Source organism: Salvelinus sp. IW2-2015, linkage group LG8, assembly GCF_002910315.2.
Source record: "Salvelinus sp. IW2-2015 linkage group LG8, ASM291031v2, whole genome shotgun sequence".
Classification (NCBI taxonomy): Eukaryota; Metazoa; Chordata; class Actinopteri; order Salmoniformes; family Salmonidae; genus Salvelinus; species Salvelinus sp. IW2-2015.
In genome coordinates, this window is record NC_036848.1 from 23,204,123 (window position 1) to 23,221,534 (window position 17,412).

Sequence of the window (17,412 nt, forward strand, 5' to 3'; positions counted from 1 at the left end):
CAGTCTCTCCTATGGGAGGAGCCTGGAATGTCATGACACCATGTGAGTGATGTCACTTTGGTTTTTGACAAGAAAAGCCTAATGGGAATTGTTGTTTATTTTTCAGGAAAGGTATTTATGTGTCTCTCAGCAAAAGATGCCTCTTTTAGGAACGCACACGCATAGTGAAGTTGAGAACGGAAATGTGTGACGAATTCTGATAGACGAAGTATAGCTTAGATTTAAAATGCAAAACATGTTTACTGGGTCGGAAATAACCCAGCTAGCACATTTGGTTCCTTGGACGTTTTGGGAACATACTATGTTTTTGGTTTCACATTGGTTGTGGGAATGAAGCCAGATGTTTCTTGACCGGTAAACAGAACGATTTTAAAACGTTCTGAAAACAGAAGTGAACATTTTGAACTGTTCTGGGAACGTTCGTTAGGTTGCAGAGGAGGTCCTAAAAAGGTTTTACTGTGATTCCTTGAAGGTTTCCCTGGGAGGTTTTATTWACGCTCTGAGAATGGAAATKATAGGTTATTTGGAGGTGTTTGAATAAGTTCCTTAAAACGTTCACTGAATGTTTCAACAAGACTTTTCATAACAACTGCTAGGTTATTTGGGGTTGACTTTTTTGAACTCCAAACACAGATAGGACACATGGAAATGAATTTCCTTAGGCGTTAATCATGCAAACACATTTATTTTTTATTGTGACACGGCATCATTGACATTGTTCTCTATCCACTGCGCCATACAAAGCTGTTAATGTTTGTATATTCAAACAGACCACATTTCAAAAGGAAACAAGCACTCATTAACCCTTTACACTTGTACCTGTATACGGGTTGAAAATGGCAGATTTGAACACTGACAAGTGCCTAAACTGAAACGCAATGGCTGTACGGTAACATGCTATACATGACGTCAGAGCTCAGGTTCTCCGCTTCACAGCTCTGTGTGGGTTTTGACTGACAGCCATTCTGAACATGCCCCCATCCCTCCCACAAATTTGGCAACTTTTGCAAATATTTTTGTCTGACAGAGAAATGCTGTAAATTAAGAGGACTGAATGTACTTTGAAAGCAAGCCAAACACAAGCCGAATGAGCACTTCAAACTTCCATATCTCAAAATCAATGTAATATACAGTGTCAACGTTTATGATCACTATGTTTGATGTACAGTTACAAGATGACATGGCATTATAACCTGGGTTATTCTWAACAGAATGAGCCTATGTTTGTTGTATTGTGGAGAAGATCTGCTACGGACCACGCACCTGAATGCACTCATGACTCCTTTCTATGCCCACTAAAATTACCATCTGCTTCTCTGAATTGCCTTGTGAAAGCCTAACACTGTAAGATCGGATTTTATAATTTAGCTAGGCATGTTGGCAACAGAACAAGCTTTCAAATGAGCCCCACCTGACCCAGAAWGCAATTTATAATGGACCGTTTTTGGATTGCGTAAACAACAACAGTACTTGTGTGATGGTGGGGATGCAGTGATTGCTCTAGTTCCTCCACGGCACAGCTAGGAGTGCACTTTATAGAGTCTTCTTTGAGTCATAAAAGTGCATTGAAATTACACTTGGAGACACCAGTTTGACCTCTAACTCAAACCTTTGTCATTTCTTGTGTCTCATGTTGCACCTACCCCAAGTTTTTCAATAATATTTTTATGTTACTTAATGTATCCAGAGTATTTTCACACAGGAAATGTAAAACACAAATAAAATTTAAAAAATGTAATGTTTGGATTCAGTCTTGTATCCATATAGACCAATTCCTACAAGTTATTATTATTATTTTTTATTACACCTTTATTTAACCAGGTAGGCCAGTTGAGAACAAGTTCTCATTTACAACTGCGACCTGGCCAAGATAAAGCAAAGCAGTGCAACACAAACAACAACACAGAGTTACACATGGAATAAACAAACGTACAGTCAATAACACAATAGAAAAATCTATATACAGTGTGTGCAAATGAAGTAAGGAGGTAAGGCAATAAATAGGCCAATAGTGGCGAAGTAATTACAATTTAGCAATTAACACTGGAGTGATATATGTGCAGATGAGGATGTGCAAGTAGAAATACTGGTGTGCAAAAGAGAAGAAAAACTAAAACAAAATATGGGGATGAGGTAGGTAGTTGGATGGGCTATTTACAAATGGGCTGTGTACAGCTGTAGCGATCGGTAAGCTGCTCTGACAGCTGACGCTTAAAGTTAGTGAGGGAGAWATGTCTCCAACTTCAGTGTTGAGTTAAGATCACTTGTGGCCAATCAGTGGGTGTGGCCAACACAGTTGAACACACTTAACAAGATAGAGGATAGACAGTTTTGTTAATGCTAAGAACGGAATGTATCTGTTTTAAAATAACAGTCTTAAAACATTCTCTGAATGTTACTTAAGTTTTCTTGTGGTTTTTATAGAAMGTTTTTTTCACGTTCTGAGAACGGAATGTAGGTTTTTAAATAACATTCTTAGAACGTTACAAAAGTTCTCGTGTTTTTTTATGGAAAGGTTTCTTAATGTTCTCGGAACAATTTGAGAACATGACTTTAAATAGAACCATGAGGAAACCTGTGTAGGCAATGTTATCGTCAAGTACTGAAATTCCCACAGAAGAATGTTGTTTCTTAACATTCTCTGAACTATTTGAGAAAATTCCCAATGTCCAACCAGTTGGAGAACGTTCCTAGAACATTACCACAATTGGGATTAAATGTAACCATGTTTGAACTTTTAGGAAAAGTTCTGTTAAAGTCATGAAATACTAAGAAAATAACATTTACTTGTCAAGTTCCTTAAATGTGCTGAGAATGTTCCAAAGTCAAGCTATCCTACACCATTTCCAATTGTGGGAAGGTTGTATGCAAAATAACACATAGGACAACCACGCTTTCACCAAGCTCTAAGAACATTATACGCTAGCTAGGAAGGGTTGTGATTGATGGATGACATGTTTTACGAGGTTGTCAACTTGTTCAGTTAATTAGGTTAGCAAATTGTAAATGAATTGCATACAAGAGTTTATTTCATCCATCTATTAGTTACTATAATTTTTTTCTTTTATTTATTTTTTAACAAAGCCTTACTAGAATTTTCCACTGTGAGACATTCAATCTTTTTGACARGCTCACACAAAAATTCCAAATAAACTAAGTACTGACATTTTATGCGACTAAAGCAATGAATGGGGGTTGTGTGAAAGATCACCCACATTAAATATCATATAATGGTATCGAGATACTCAACAACAAAAAACTTGAAAGTCTGTACTCTCTCAAGAACGTCTTTGAGTTTGCAAAAAGGTCGAAGAGGTTACGGAGACACTGAGGTGGATCAAACCATTTGGAGTAGAGGCTTAAAAGATCAAGCCACACTTATTGAGAAATGACTAGAAACATCTGGGTTCACTCTCTGACACACACACACACACACTGTGGGACGCATACTACTATTTAGCCTGTCCCTAATCTTGGGTCAAACACAGGGTGCTGTGGTATGTACCTTCACCAAACCTGGTGTGTGAGACATCTGTAATCTTGAAGTGAGTCACACGGGACATGAGACACTACGGTTTGAGTTTCTCACCGAGGTCGAGCTACATCTGCTGTGTTTTGGTTCCACCACATTGACTTGATGAACTTCAATGCATGGGTGGGCTAAGAGGCCCACACAGATGCTAGCTTTGCATATCTTCGATTGGCTCATCCGCTATAGCTCTTATCCATATTTGTGTCTTATGTACACATGACAGAGTGAGATTACGGAAGTCACAATCAAAATGAGGATCAATCTAGCTGAGGATAGAAGTAGCGAGACTCATTGATAGGCTTCATACAGTACATGTCTACAGGGAGGCCATTTTAGGGTGCTAACATGCATCACCTCTGGTCCTACAGAAGTAGCAAAACTCATTGATAAAGTACATGTGTGTAGTGGTGGCCATTTTGGGGTGCTAACAAGAGTTTGTCATTCTACAGGTCCCATTATGGCCTCCACGGAGCATGGCACAGCACTAGAAGAGGCGGGCGCCGTGAGAAGGCTGGTCCAGCAGAACCCCGGCAGGGGTGGCCAGAGCCACAGACCAGCCGGCTGGAAGAGGAGACGCCCACGACCCCGTCTCTCCCACAAGGGGCCCATGCCATTCTAGAGCAAGGTGAGTTCCATACCGCATCACACATCTCGATGCATAGGCCCCTGWTGCCAAAGTTCATTCCCTTTCAAGAGAGTATCTTACCCGTTATCTGGTCATCAGGGCTGATGATGAAAACTGAGGTCTAGTGTGAGATCCAGCCTTCATGACTGATCCCTCTCTTGAACGTATCACTCAGCATGTTTAGTCAGTGTGTGGAAAAGTTAAACTGTAACAGGAAGAAAAGGACATCTGTAAATGGCTATCACGTCCTCCCCTCTCAACTTAATCACAACACAGGGACGTTATTGTTGGCACAGGCAAAGCCTACTGGTTTAATGTATTCATCTTACTCCAGAAGTGTTGTTGACACAGTGAAAGCTAATATACTGCTTTTTGTGGGAGGTCGATTATACTCAGAAACATAATCTGGGTGAGTCAACTCTAGAGGAACAAACGTTTTCCTTCAATCTGATAATGTCAATTAAAATAATTTACCAAAGATAATACTTAGCGGGGTTGAGTTCGTAGCAGTGCCACAGTAGTGTATCTTTCACATGAAAGAATATTTTACTTTCCGTCAAGAAAAACAAGACTTTGTATGAAGCGTCTTTCATCCCAAAATGTGTGAAAATATTGTCTTTTCACCTTCTACCGGCACTGTCTGCACACACTTTTCAACGCTATTACAAAAACATACCGTGTCATTCAATTAACTCCAAGCAGGTTTATGGGAAAAATAGCACTCATGAAAATCACACAACACCACAGCTAGCATCTGAGCAGACAATCAGTGCACTTGGTTAATATACGTAATCAGAGCTGTAATTCGAAAGCCTCAGTGTGCTCTTGTTGACCGATAGTACTGGTGAAGGTACACTATCGTTCAAAAGTTTGGGGTCACTTAGAAAAGTCCTTGTTTTTGAAAGAAAAGCAAAAACAATTGTCCATTAAAATAACATAACATTTATCAGAAATACAGTGTAGAAATTGTTAATGTTGTAAATGACTATTGGAATGTTGTAAATGACTACTGGAAATGGCTGATTTTGAATGGAATATCTAGATAGGTGTACAAAGGGCCATTATCAGCAACCATCACTCCTGTGTTCCAATGGCAAGTTGTGTTAGCTAATCCAAGTTTATCATTTTAAAAGGCTAATTGATCATTAGAAAACCCTTTTGCAATTATGTTAGCACAGCTGAAAACTGTTGTGCTGATAAAATAATCAATAAAACTGGCCTTATTTAGACTAGTTGAGTATCTGGAGCATCAGCATTTGTGGGTTCGATTACAGGCTCAAAATGGCAAGAAACAAAKAACTTTCTTCTGAAACTCGTCAGTCTATTCTTGTTCTGAGAAGTGAAGGCTATTCCAGCTAACTTGGATTAGCTAACACAACGTGCCATTGGAACACAGGAGTGATGGTTGCTGATAATGGGCCTCTGTACACCTATGTAGATATTCCATTCAAAATCAGMCGTTTCCAGATACAATAGTCATTTACAACATTATCAATTTCTACACTGTATTTCCTATCAATTTGATGTTATTTTAATGGACAAAAAATGTGTTTTTCTTTTAAAAACAAGGACTTTTCTAAGTGACCCCAAACTTCTGAACAGTAGTGTATGTTCTACCATGATGGTCTTGAATGGAGGGCYATTCGCCCAGGCATGTGCAAGAACTGCCATGAATTGAGGAACCCAAGACCCATTGTCACACATGAGACACATGTCTCTCCCAGACCACATGAGATACAGGGGGAGCTTGGCAGGATACAACATCCCTGCAGGAGGTGCCAGCCACACAACGCCAGCCTGCCATAAATGAATCCCAGTAATAGACGAGGCTTGGGATGAGGCAGATGTGTCATTCCCCTTAAGGCATGCTTAATCAGTTTAAAAGGGAAGTGGATAAAAGCCCTAGAAGGTGAGAAGCTCCACTTTCTTTTGTCCCCACATGGGTTTTACAATCTATGGAAAATTATGGATTGTTATTGTTATATGTAGCATTTTTGGAGAGAATTATTTAGACTTTCCTCTCCAAGCCCAGGGGAACTTCAGATACAGTGGCACAAAGGTACAAGCAAGGAACAAGCCCCAAGCTAGGGCACACGTGCTYGTGGGACAACACAGGACCTCGAAGGTTCAATGCTCTGCGCAGCCCAAAAAATGTAGCGTTGCGCGGTCAATGGCTTGTTTTCAGTGTCAGAATGGCGGCCGCACAATGAGGGAAACTTCAGGAAGTTGGTAGAGCTCTATAGAAGAGAACGGCTCACTGACTCACAATGCTTTCACCGCTAACATCACTTCAATCACAACAAGACGATGATTTCTATTTTCTCTGGCTCCTCTCGCCTTGCTAAGTTCATAGTTCACCTCATTYAGAGCTTTTTCCCTGCAAATCAATCAAATGTATTTATAAAGCCCTTCTTACATCAGCTGATGTCCCAAAGTGCTGTACAGAAACCCAGCCTAAAACCCCAAACAGCAAGCAATGCAGGTGTAGAAACACAGTGGCTAGGAAAAACTCCCTAGAAAGGCCAGAACCTAGGAAGAAACCTAGAGAGGACGCAGGCTATTGAGGGATGGCCAGTCTTCTTCTGGCTGTGCCGGGTGGAGATTATAAACAGAACATGGCCAAGATTGTCAATGTTTATAGATGACCAGCAGGGTCAAATAATATAATCACAGCAGTTTGAGGGTGCAACAGGTCAGCAACCTCAGGTGTAAATGTCAGTTGGCTTTCATAGCGATCATTCAGAGTATCTCTACTGCTCTTGCTGTCTCTAGAGAGTTGAAAACAGCAGGTCTGGGACAGGAAGCACATCCAGTGAACAGGTCAGGGTTCCATAGCCGCGCAGGAGACAGTTGAAACTGGAGCAGCAGCACGGCCAGGTGGCTGGTGACAGCAAGGAGTCATCAGGCCAGGTAGTCCTGAAGCATGGTTCTCGGGCTCAGGTCCTCCGAAGAGAGAGAAAAATAAAAAATAAAGATAGAAAGAGAGAGAGAGAATGAGAGAAAGCATACTTAAATTCACACAGGACACCAGATAGGACAGGAGAATACTTCAGATATAAAGACTGACCCTAGCCCCCGACACAAACTACTGCAGCATAAATACTGGAGGCTGAGACAGGTGGGGTTGTGAGACACCGTGGCCCCATCGACGATACCCCCGACAGGGCCAAACAGGCAGGATATAACCCCACCCACTTGCCAAAGCACAGCCACCACACCACTAAGAGGGATATTTCAACCACCAACCTTACCATCCTGAGCCAAGGACGAGTATAGCCCACAAAGATCTCCGCCACGGCACCACCCAAGGGGGGCGCCAACCGGACAGGAAGATCACGTCAGTGACTCAACCCACTCAAGTGACGCACCCTCCTAGGGACGGCATGGAAGAGCACTAGTAAGCCTGTGACTCAACCCCTGTCACTGGCTAGTCAAGATTGGTTCTAGTCAAGATTCTAGCAGCCTTGTTTAGCACTAACTGAAGTTTATTTAGTGCTTTATCTGAGTAGCCGGAAAGTAGAGCATTGCAGTAGTCTAACCTAGAAGTGACAAAAGCATGGATATTTTTTCTGCATCTTTTTGGACAGAAAGTTTCAGATTCTTGCAATGTTACGTAGATGGAAAAAGCTGTCCTTAAACAGGAAACAGCTCTTGATATGTTCGTCAAAAGAGAGATCAGGGTCCAGATTAACGCCGAGGTCTTTCACAGTTTTATTTGAGACGACTGTACAACCATCAAGATTAATTGTCAGATTCAACAGAAGATCTCTTTGTTTCTTGGGACCTAGAACAAGCATCTCTCTTTTGTCCGAGTTTAAAAGTAGAACATTTGCAGCCATCCACTTCCTTATGTCTGGAACACAGACTTCCAAGGAGGGCAATTTTGGGGCTTCACCATGTTTCATCGAAATGTACAGCTGTGTGTCATCTGCATAGCAGTGAAAGTTAACATTATGTTTCCGAATGCATCCTCATAACAAGGCATTCCAGTTAGCTCAACCTGACCAGCATGCCTATCAAGCCATTAAATTTGCCTTGGTTGGAATGTTGAGAAAGTTAGGAGACCCTATAGGAGGATGCCATTGTCTACTGTCCTCCATTGACTCCATGATAAAACCATCAAAACCCTTCATAAAAAAGAATCTTCTTTTATCAACATGTTCAACTGAACCAGAGAATAAATGAAACATTCTCCCCCAGTTGAGTGCAGTCTGGGAATTATCTCTTCACGAGGCCTGATAACCAGCAGGGATATAGCATCATTGAAACCACTCTGTCTTTGTTCTTGTCTCCTCCTTTCTTTTCTTTTTCTGATGGTAGGATGCATGTCTTGAGAAAAAGCTGTTGCAGCACATTCTTTTACCCTGGAGGAAAGATCTAAGCTCGACCGAGTTCAACGGAGGCACGAGTTGGAGAAAAAATTTGATTTCTCAATATGCCAGAATATGGATCCAAGTCATAATTGGCCCTAATTAGTGTACGTTATGAGTAGGGAAGGTGCTTCACTTGACAATATCCATCACTCTACTTAAACCACACCRGATCCAGAACCACAACCTCCACCTCCCTCCGTTTCATTGTCAAAGGCAGCTCATCCATTATATTCTGACACCTCAGGCAAGAGGGAGGTGAACTTGACTTTTAGCACGTGACACAAACAAGATGTGCAGAAATATTAGAGAGGAGACTGAGACCCGGGTCATCCCTTTGAGATGCTGTTGAGTCTCCGAGTTGAGGAGGTGCTACAGGATTACAAAAATGTTGAACGACAGTATTGCAACAGAAGCAAGTTTTCAACAGTTCCTTAGGGAGTCTCCATAAATTGGGCAAATGAGTCGTACAGTTAGCTCTCTATCAAAACAATATAGAGACTGTCTGCGACTTTTTGTCCAAAAATTATTTGTTAAATATGCTTATTCAGAGTAAATATTGCTAGTTAGCAAGCTCGCAATCAAGCTGAAATGTTTTTATTTATTTATTGAAAAGTTCTCATTCAACTTACCTCTTGGATATGGCTAGCACAAAATAACTTTTCTAGTTAGCACGCTAACAKGCACCTGCCGTGGTGGATTGTGATGACGGTCAGACTTCTTGCCGTTGCCTCACAKAAACCATACCTCCTTTTTGCAACAAGAAATGATAACTCTTCTGCCCAAAGAATAGAGTTCGCTACACTTTGTCAATCTGCACCTCTGACACTGACTCTCTATTATACATTCAGAAAATCCTACCATACTGAGATCATACCAGAGAGAAAATAAACAATAGAGTACAGACACAAACAATGACCCAGAGGATGAGTAGATTCACATCAGTACACTGGCATTACACAACCACAGAAATATGCCATCTGGAAAAAAGGACGGGCTCTCGTCAATCAATGAACCCTGTTGTCGAGCAACAAAGTTCACCGAGAGCACTAGCCATCTAAAAACATAAAAGGCCAGGGAAAGATAAAAGATTGTCCCATTGACAGGAACTCATCAAATCAAATCAAATCCATTTTTATTTGTCACATACACATGGTTAGCAGATGTTAATGCGAGTGTAGCGAAATGCTTGTGCTTCTAGTTCCGACCATGCAGTAATATCTAACAAGTAATCTAACAATTTCACAACAACTACCTTATACACACAAGTGTAAAGGAATGAATAAGAATATGTACATAAAAATATATATGGATGAGCGATGGCTGAACGGCATAGGCRAGATGCAGTAGAAGGTATAGAGTACAGTATATACATATSAGATGAGTAGTGTGGGGTATGTAAAYATTATATAAAGTGGCATAGTTTAAAGTGACTAGTGATACATTTATTACATCCAATTTKTAATTATTAAAGTGGCTAGAGATTGAGTCAGTATGTTGGCAGCAGCCACTCAATGTTAGTGATGGCTGTTTAACAGTCTGATGGCCTTGAGATAGAAGCTGTTTTTCAGTCTCTCGGTCCCAGCTTTGATGCACCTGTACTGACCTCGCCTTTTGGATGATAGTGGGGTGAACAGGCAGTGGCTCGGGTGGTTGTTGTCCTTGATGATCTTTTTGGCCTTCCTGTGAAATCGGGTGGTGTAGGTGTCCTGGAGCGGCAGTAGTTTGCCCCGGTGATGCGTTTGGCAGACCTCACTACCCTCTGGAGAGCCTTACGGTTGTGGGCGGAGCAGTTTGCCTACCAGGCGGTGATACGAGCCGACAGGCATGCCTCTCAATTTTGCATCTGTAAAAGTTTGTGAGGTTTTTGTGACAAGCGAATTTCTTCAGCCTCCTGAGGTTGAAGAGGCGCTGTTGGACTTCTTCGCCAAGCTGTCTGTGTGGGTGGACCATTTCAGTTTTGTCCGTGATGTGTACGCCGAGGAATAACATACGGTGCCGCCAGAGATGGCTGCCTCGCTTTGCGTTTCTCAGGAAACTATGCAGTTTTCGTTTTTTTATGTAATTATTTCTTACATTGTTACCCAGCAGGAAATTAGTTTTATTATACCAGCCGGGAGAACTATGGAATAAGAGCAAACGTCACTCCAACATTATGACCAGGATACAACTTTCTCGAAGCGGATCCTCTGTATGGTCCACCACCCAGGACAATGGATCAGATCCCAGCCGCGACCCAAAACAACGGCGCCAGAGGGCAGAAGAAGCGGTCTTCGGTCAGCTCCGTAGACGGCACATCGCGCACCCTCCCAAGTCCAGTCTTTGACAACAGGTAGACGAAATCCAAGAAGGTTGGCTTCCAAGAGAGTCATCAGAGACTGTAACTTTTTGTCTCATGAAACGTGCTCACTCGAGACACGCTATCGGAGTCGGTACAGCCACCTGTTCTTCAAGCCGACAGACAACATCTTGTAAGAAGAAGGCGGGGGGGGGGGGGGGGGGTATGCCTTATGATTAACGAGCGTGGTGTGATCATAACAACATACAGGAACTCAAGTCCTTTTGCTCACCTGACCTAGAACTCCTTACAATCAAATATAGACCGCATTTCTACCAAGAGAATTCCTTCGATTATAATCACAGCCGTATATATCCCAAGCAGACACATCGATGGCCCTGAATGAACTTCATTGGACTCGATGTAAACTGGAAACCACATATCCTGAGGCTGCGTTCATTTTAGCTGGGGATTTTAACAAGGAAAATCTGACCACGACTCCATTTTGTTGCTCCCAGCCTATAGACAGAAAAACAGGAAACGCCTGTGCTCAGGTCTGTTCAACGCTGGTCCGACCAATCTGATTCCAAGCTTCAAGATTGCTTCGATCACGTGGACTGGGAAATGTTCCGCATAGCGTCGGACAATTACATTGATGAATACGCTGATTCGGTGAGCGAGTTTATTAGCAAGTGCATCGGTGMTGTTGTGCCCACAGCAACTATTAAAACCTTCCCCAACCAGAAACCGTGGATTGAATGCAGCATTCGTGCAAAACTGAAAGCGCGAACCACTGATTTTAATCAGGGCAAGGCGACCGGAAACATGACCGAATACTATCAGTGTAGCTATTCCCTCCGCAAGGCATTCAAACAAACTAAGCGTCAGTATAGAGACAAAGTAGAGTAGCAATTCAACGGCTCGGACACGAGAGGTATGTGGCAGGGTCTACAGTCAATCACGGACTACAAAAAGAAAACCAGCCCCGTCGCGGACCACGATGTCCTGCTCCCAGACAAACTAAACAACTTCTTTGCTCGCTTTGAGGACAATACAGTGCCAACGACGCGGTCCGCTACCAAAACCTGCAGGCTCTCCTTCGCCGCAGCCAACATGAGTAAAGCATTTAAACGTGTTAACCCTCGCAAGGCTGCCGGCCCAGACGGCATCCCTAGCCGTAAGCATAGTACAATAGAAACAAGTAGTGTTCTTTTCCACAATGGTTTTTTAAATCGTTTTTTTATCCCTTCAGACAGTAAACTGCAATTTCTGTGTTTTAATCAGCTGCTTCTACACCTGCATTACTAGCTGTTTGGGGTTTTAGGCTGGGTGTCTGTACAGCACTTCGAGATATTAGCTGATGTACGAAGGGCTATATAAAATAAAATTGATTGATTGATTGATTGATTGATTGATTGGATATATCTTTGTGTTTGAGGGCGATTTGAGTCGACATTACTATTTCCAATCAAACATTGCATTATTTAACTCAAGAACAAATGTTGTGAAAATTACACCAACCAACACTGAATCCTAGAGGGCTTTCTATTGTAAAGGGGGAAATAAAATGCCTGGACTTACGGCACTTTTGTCGTCTCTGTTTTTGTTTTGCAGGCACTGCTTCGAGCGCCCACCCCCAAGTTCTGATTTCTATGCTCTTCCTTTGCCTTGGGGGGCCTTGCAACGATGGGCCTACGCTTGCCCAGCCTGAAGAGTGATGTCCCATAGCACCTGCTGGTTCTTCAAGCAACTCTTCTCTGTCCACAAAACAATCAGGACAAGCCACTCACCCTCAGCTCTAAGAAGAATTGGGGGCAGGGAAAGGGGGGGTGGGGGGTACTGAGCCCAAGCTATCAGATTCTATTTCGCTCTCTCTCTCTCACTCCCTATCTCTGTCTCCTCCCCCAAGTGTTTTCTATAATTTGCTTTCTAGAGCCCTGTCATAGCTGGTCTCGTCGGTGTTGCCCACTTTGCATGATGTGTGGTTGACAGGGAGCCTGGTTCCAAACAGTCTTAGTCTTAAAGCGTCAGTCACTTCTCCATGGTGTGGTATTCCCATCCTCTCAGATCCAAGGTGACCACAGCCATTAGTTCCATTGCCGTGTAACTACTTCTGGCTTTACTAGTAAACGGGTGGTGATAGTGAGGAAAGGCAGTGGCAGAGTTCCACAAGTTGACTGCATTTATTCTACAACATGTTTCGCAGATCCATTAAAGCCAGGTTAGCAAATTCACTCAAGGCATTCTCACCTGTCTGCAGCAAAACTCAATCCGAGGTTTTCCTTTCAGAAAGTAGAGAAAGGATAAAATCATTATCCTTTTTATTTCATGATAATTTCAGCAAAAGATGTGAAGTAAACAAAAATTGGACCCGAGTGAGGATGCCATTTTACCATTTGAAACAGCACATGTAGTCAAAACAATCATGATAATTACTTCACCTGAAAGATTCTTTAATCCAAAGCTCTTTACATGTTACTAACCCCATTAACACCTCGCGGGGGGGGGTTAAGCAATTTTCCCAACGTTACAGACACGTTGTCCCACCTGAGATAAGAGTCCTCTGATCCCAATTCCCAATCCTCAGCCTCCTCGCCACTCTGAAGCCCCCGGTAGCTTCTCTACACGACTGTTAACTGGCAGGGGTGGTCTGGTCTGCTCTCTGAACGACAGACTCCCTTGCCTTTTAATGAAGTGCCAAATAATAAACTACTCCACAATGCTGCCAGGAACGAAGGAACGAAAGGAAGAGAGAAATGAGAAACACATTACCTCTCGTTTGAAGTCTCGATAACACTGACACATATGCATTATGATACATTTCTAGACAACAAGAAAAATCCCATTTTACAGGCAGTGGTAGCAAGGAGTCCAGTTAAATTAGACCAAAAACACGTTTCAAGCAAACTTGCTGTCAGCTCARTAAATCTACCACCATGTTCAGCCTACCAATAGTGCTCTCTTCTCTGACTGTTTAGTGAGGCTGTTTCGACCCTTTGACCGAGATCTTTGATTGATGGAATGTGCTATGCCTTTCCATCATACTGGAATATATTACTGTTTTGTTCAGATTTTTTTTGTTTCTATTTTCATTTCTTTTTTTCTCAGGGTGCTGTGATAGAAGCTTGTGCCAGAGCAGTCTCTATTTTGCACATTTATTTAAGACACACAAACATTTATATATGATAAGCATATTGACGTATACTGTATCTTTACTCTCCCTGCCTATGTATAACACCACTATAGCCATGTATCCAGATTCAGTCCTTGCTAAGTCATTATGGTTCTTTATGCCTCTGTTGGGTACAGTTGCCTTTTTAGCTTGCGCTTCCACAGCACAGGTGGTCATGGCTTTGATCATGATGTTCATCAAATCCCATGGCTAATTTCTCTCAGATGGGCCTCCCCATAGGCTGGCAGGGGCCACTCACAGGCTGAGCTTATTGTCAAATTGGCGGAGATTGGAACCACACCCTTCCCCCCCCTCTACAACCTTAAACCCCCTGTTGATTTATGTAACATGCTACAATTGGGACATGTAGAGCAGATGCCATCCAATCAGCATCCAGTTTGCTATTAGATGTGGAGGGATGGGGGAAATCTGTTTTTTCGGTTGGTCTCTTAATCCAAATCTGGTTTCAACCTACAGTAAGAATGGCTTTCACTACTAGACTGTTAACAATCACCCCCCAATTTTTTTTTTTACACGTGACCAAGAGAGGAAATTGTAAGGTTGTTTTTTAAGCTGCTTGGTTTCAACCAAGAAATCCAATATGTTATCTTTCCCCCATTACTGTTTCTCACCCAGAGATTAGAATTAAAAAGCAGTTTCCCGGCACCTCTGCCTCCCAGCATGAGACGCTCTTAATAAGAGAGCATCTCAAATCACAGTGGTAACTCGCCCGGCCGAGCTCACCTTGATTAAAAATGTATTCAATCTTAAGGGCACTGTGAAATCATAATTTCAGTCGCACCATGATTATTTCATACCCTCTCAGACAGAGCATTCATTACTGCTCCTTCTAAATAAAGACAGCGTTTGCTCAGTATCTTTGCTCACGTATTATTATGGGGGGAGGTAGCTAGTAGGGAGATAGGAGCTGGGGATGGGCATTCTAAGCCACAGGAGTCGGGCTGGATTGGCTCAAAATAATAGGTTTAAAAATCACTATTTTCCGGTCTGAGAAGCTAGTGTTAAGGAAGCAAAGCAATGTCTGTATCCGCACTGTTCTTCATGAATGTATCCCCCACCATCTGCACCAGCCGAGCCGCCCCTCCAAATGCAGACCCAATGTTTATGTATWGAGTACAATTTGAGTCTTGGTCTCCCCAAATCACTGCTAGTCCACCCTGGTTGGTTATCAGTTGGATCCAAACTTCCAAAGCCAAATATCAATCACCTGGCTTTGCTCCAAGACTTCTTTGTACGGGCAAGCTAGGCTGCACTTTTGCAATTCAATTATGCTGCTGGTAAAAAAAAAAATGAAAACCCTTGGTATAAAATGGCTCTCCAGTGTTTTGTGACAATTTTTGGTCRTCTGATTCTTGTCTAGCTGGTTGTCCAAAGCGTACTTTTTTTAAATACAGTGTGGAATACAGCTGTATATTTTGTGGTCGTAAACAATAATAGAACATTTTGTCTGCAGTACAATATGKTGTAGACAGGTGAGAGCTTCACGCATTCTTCTCCTATACAACATACCCCACAGGCCTCCATTTTAGGTTAATGGAGCTTGTGGTGTAGAAGGACAAGCACATCCAGGCTCAAACTGAAATGGGAAACCAATACGTTTTCCTTAATGGTCTTTTCCAGCAAAGCTACCRCAAGAGAAACGATTCCCATCCTCTCATCTTGTTTCCTCTCAATCCTCTTATGTGTTACATCTCAAGGCCTGAGTAATGTTCCTATGCACATGTTAGCATGTTTTCACTGGTTTGTTTGTTCCGAGAAGAACGTACCATGTTTGTGCTCAGCTCATTTTCCACTTTTAGAAATGTGCACTTGGCTGGGAGTGTGTATGGAGTAGGAAGCAGTGGAGGGATAAATGTGTATGACTGGTGGAGAAAGGAGTCTAGCAAGCTAGTGATGAAAACTGCAGCTTAACCATGGGTCACTGTCTCGCTCGAGCTGTAGGCAGTCCCCACAAAGAGTCAATCAAAACCACTAGGTTTTTAATCTTTGATGTCGCTGTCACTTTCTCTCAGCTCTTGACAAGCTCCAGTAAAACTCCTTTCCAAACGTWACACGACCCACCAAGAAAAACGACTTAGCTAGCATGCAATACATTCCATGGTTTTACCTTATGCATCTAAACCCGCCATACCCCCACTCTGTGTGTGTGTGTTGTATCTGCAGGATCAAGTGGCTAAGATTCAATCCCGATGCAGTCACACAATTCCACAGGCGGGACAATCCGAAGGATAACTAGATTTGATCTCCCGCGGGAGATGAAAATTATCTGTCATTATCTCGCTGCCTCAAATGAGACCTTCATACCCCAGAATAGAGAAGGCCCCTCCTCCCATTGATTATGACAATGTTCTCCATCTACATGGCAAACTGGGTCCACCATCAATACCATTCAGAGTAGTTGAGGGAGCTCCAGAGTGTTTAGGCTGAAATGCCATTGCAACAGTGTTACTTACTAGGTCACAAGCAAACTGCAGTTAAAAAGACAACGTATTACACCTGAACTTCTTTACTACTGTCGAAGGTATGTGCTCATATTACTCACCAGGCCAACTGTACAGTCCCTGTCTCTGTTTTGATGTTGAACTGGGCAAAAATTAAACAAATAAATGAAGAAAACAAGTGTCAGAAATGGTTGAAATACTGTGTACATATTTGAACTTTTGGTTTCTAATTTATAAAATATAAGCTTTAGCTCTTGGAGTACTTATTTTATTTTTTCCTTTCACGCGTAGCTTTGTGTTTTTATTTTCTATTTCTGTAAAGTGTGTAAATATATCTTTATGATAATAAGTCATATTAAAAAATCTTATTTTAAGAATCTATTGTGTTTTGTCCTCTTTGCGTTGGTCCCTCCGAAACGAGGCATGTTAATGGGTGTTACTACTGAAAGCAATTGATAACATTGCAGCATTATTGCAGAGGACACTGGGTGTGATAATTAAARTATGTACACTACCGGTCAAAAGTTTTTGAACACCTACTCATTCAAAGGTTTTTCTTAATTTTTGACTATTTTCTACATTTTAGAATAATAGTGAAGACGTTCAAAACTATGAAATAACACATATGGAATCATGTAGTAACCGAAAAAGTGTTAAATAAATTAAAATCTATTTTATATTTGAGATTCTTCAATTGTCCACCCTTTGCCTTGATGACAGCTTTGCACACTTGTCATTCTCTCAACCAGATTCATGAGGTAGTCACCTGGAATGCATTTCAATTAACAGGTGTGCCTTCTTAAAAGTACATTTGTGGAATGTATTTCCTTCTTAATGCGTTTGAGACAATTAGTTGTGTTGTGACAAGGTAGGGGTGGTATACAGAAGATARCCCTACTTGGTAAAAGACCAAGTTCATATTATGKCAAGAACCGTTCAAATAAGCAGAGAAACGACAGTCAATCATTACTTG

At 42.0% G+C, this 17,412-nt stretch overlaps 1 protein-coding gene across 1 annotated transcript in view; it reads left to right on the forward strand.

The window, feature by feature from the left end:
• Window positions 1-16,818, forward strand: part of apln (apelin) — a 28,727-nt gene extending 11,909 nt beyond the window's left edge. The window contains exons 2-3 of the mRNA XM_023992771.2: window positions 3,982-4,157; window positions 12,420-16,818. Coding sequence (XP_023848539.1) covers window positions 3,982-4,151 — 170 coding nt within the window. The 3' untranslated portion in view covers window positions 4,152-4,157; window positions 12,420-16,818. The remainder of the gene's footprint in view (window positions 1-3,981; window positions 4,158-12,419) is intronic.
• The last annotated feature ends 594 nt before the right edge of the window (window positions 16,819-17,412 follow it).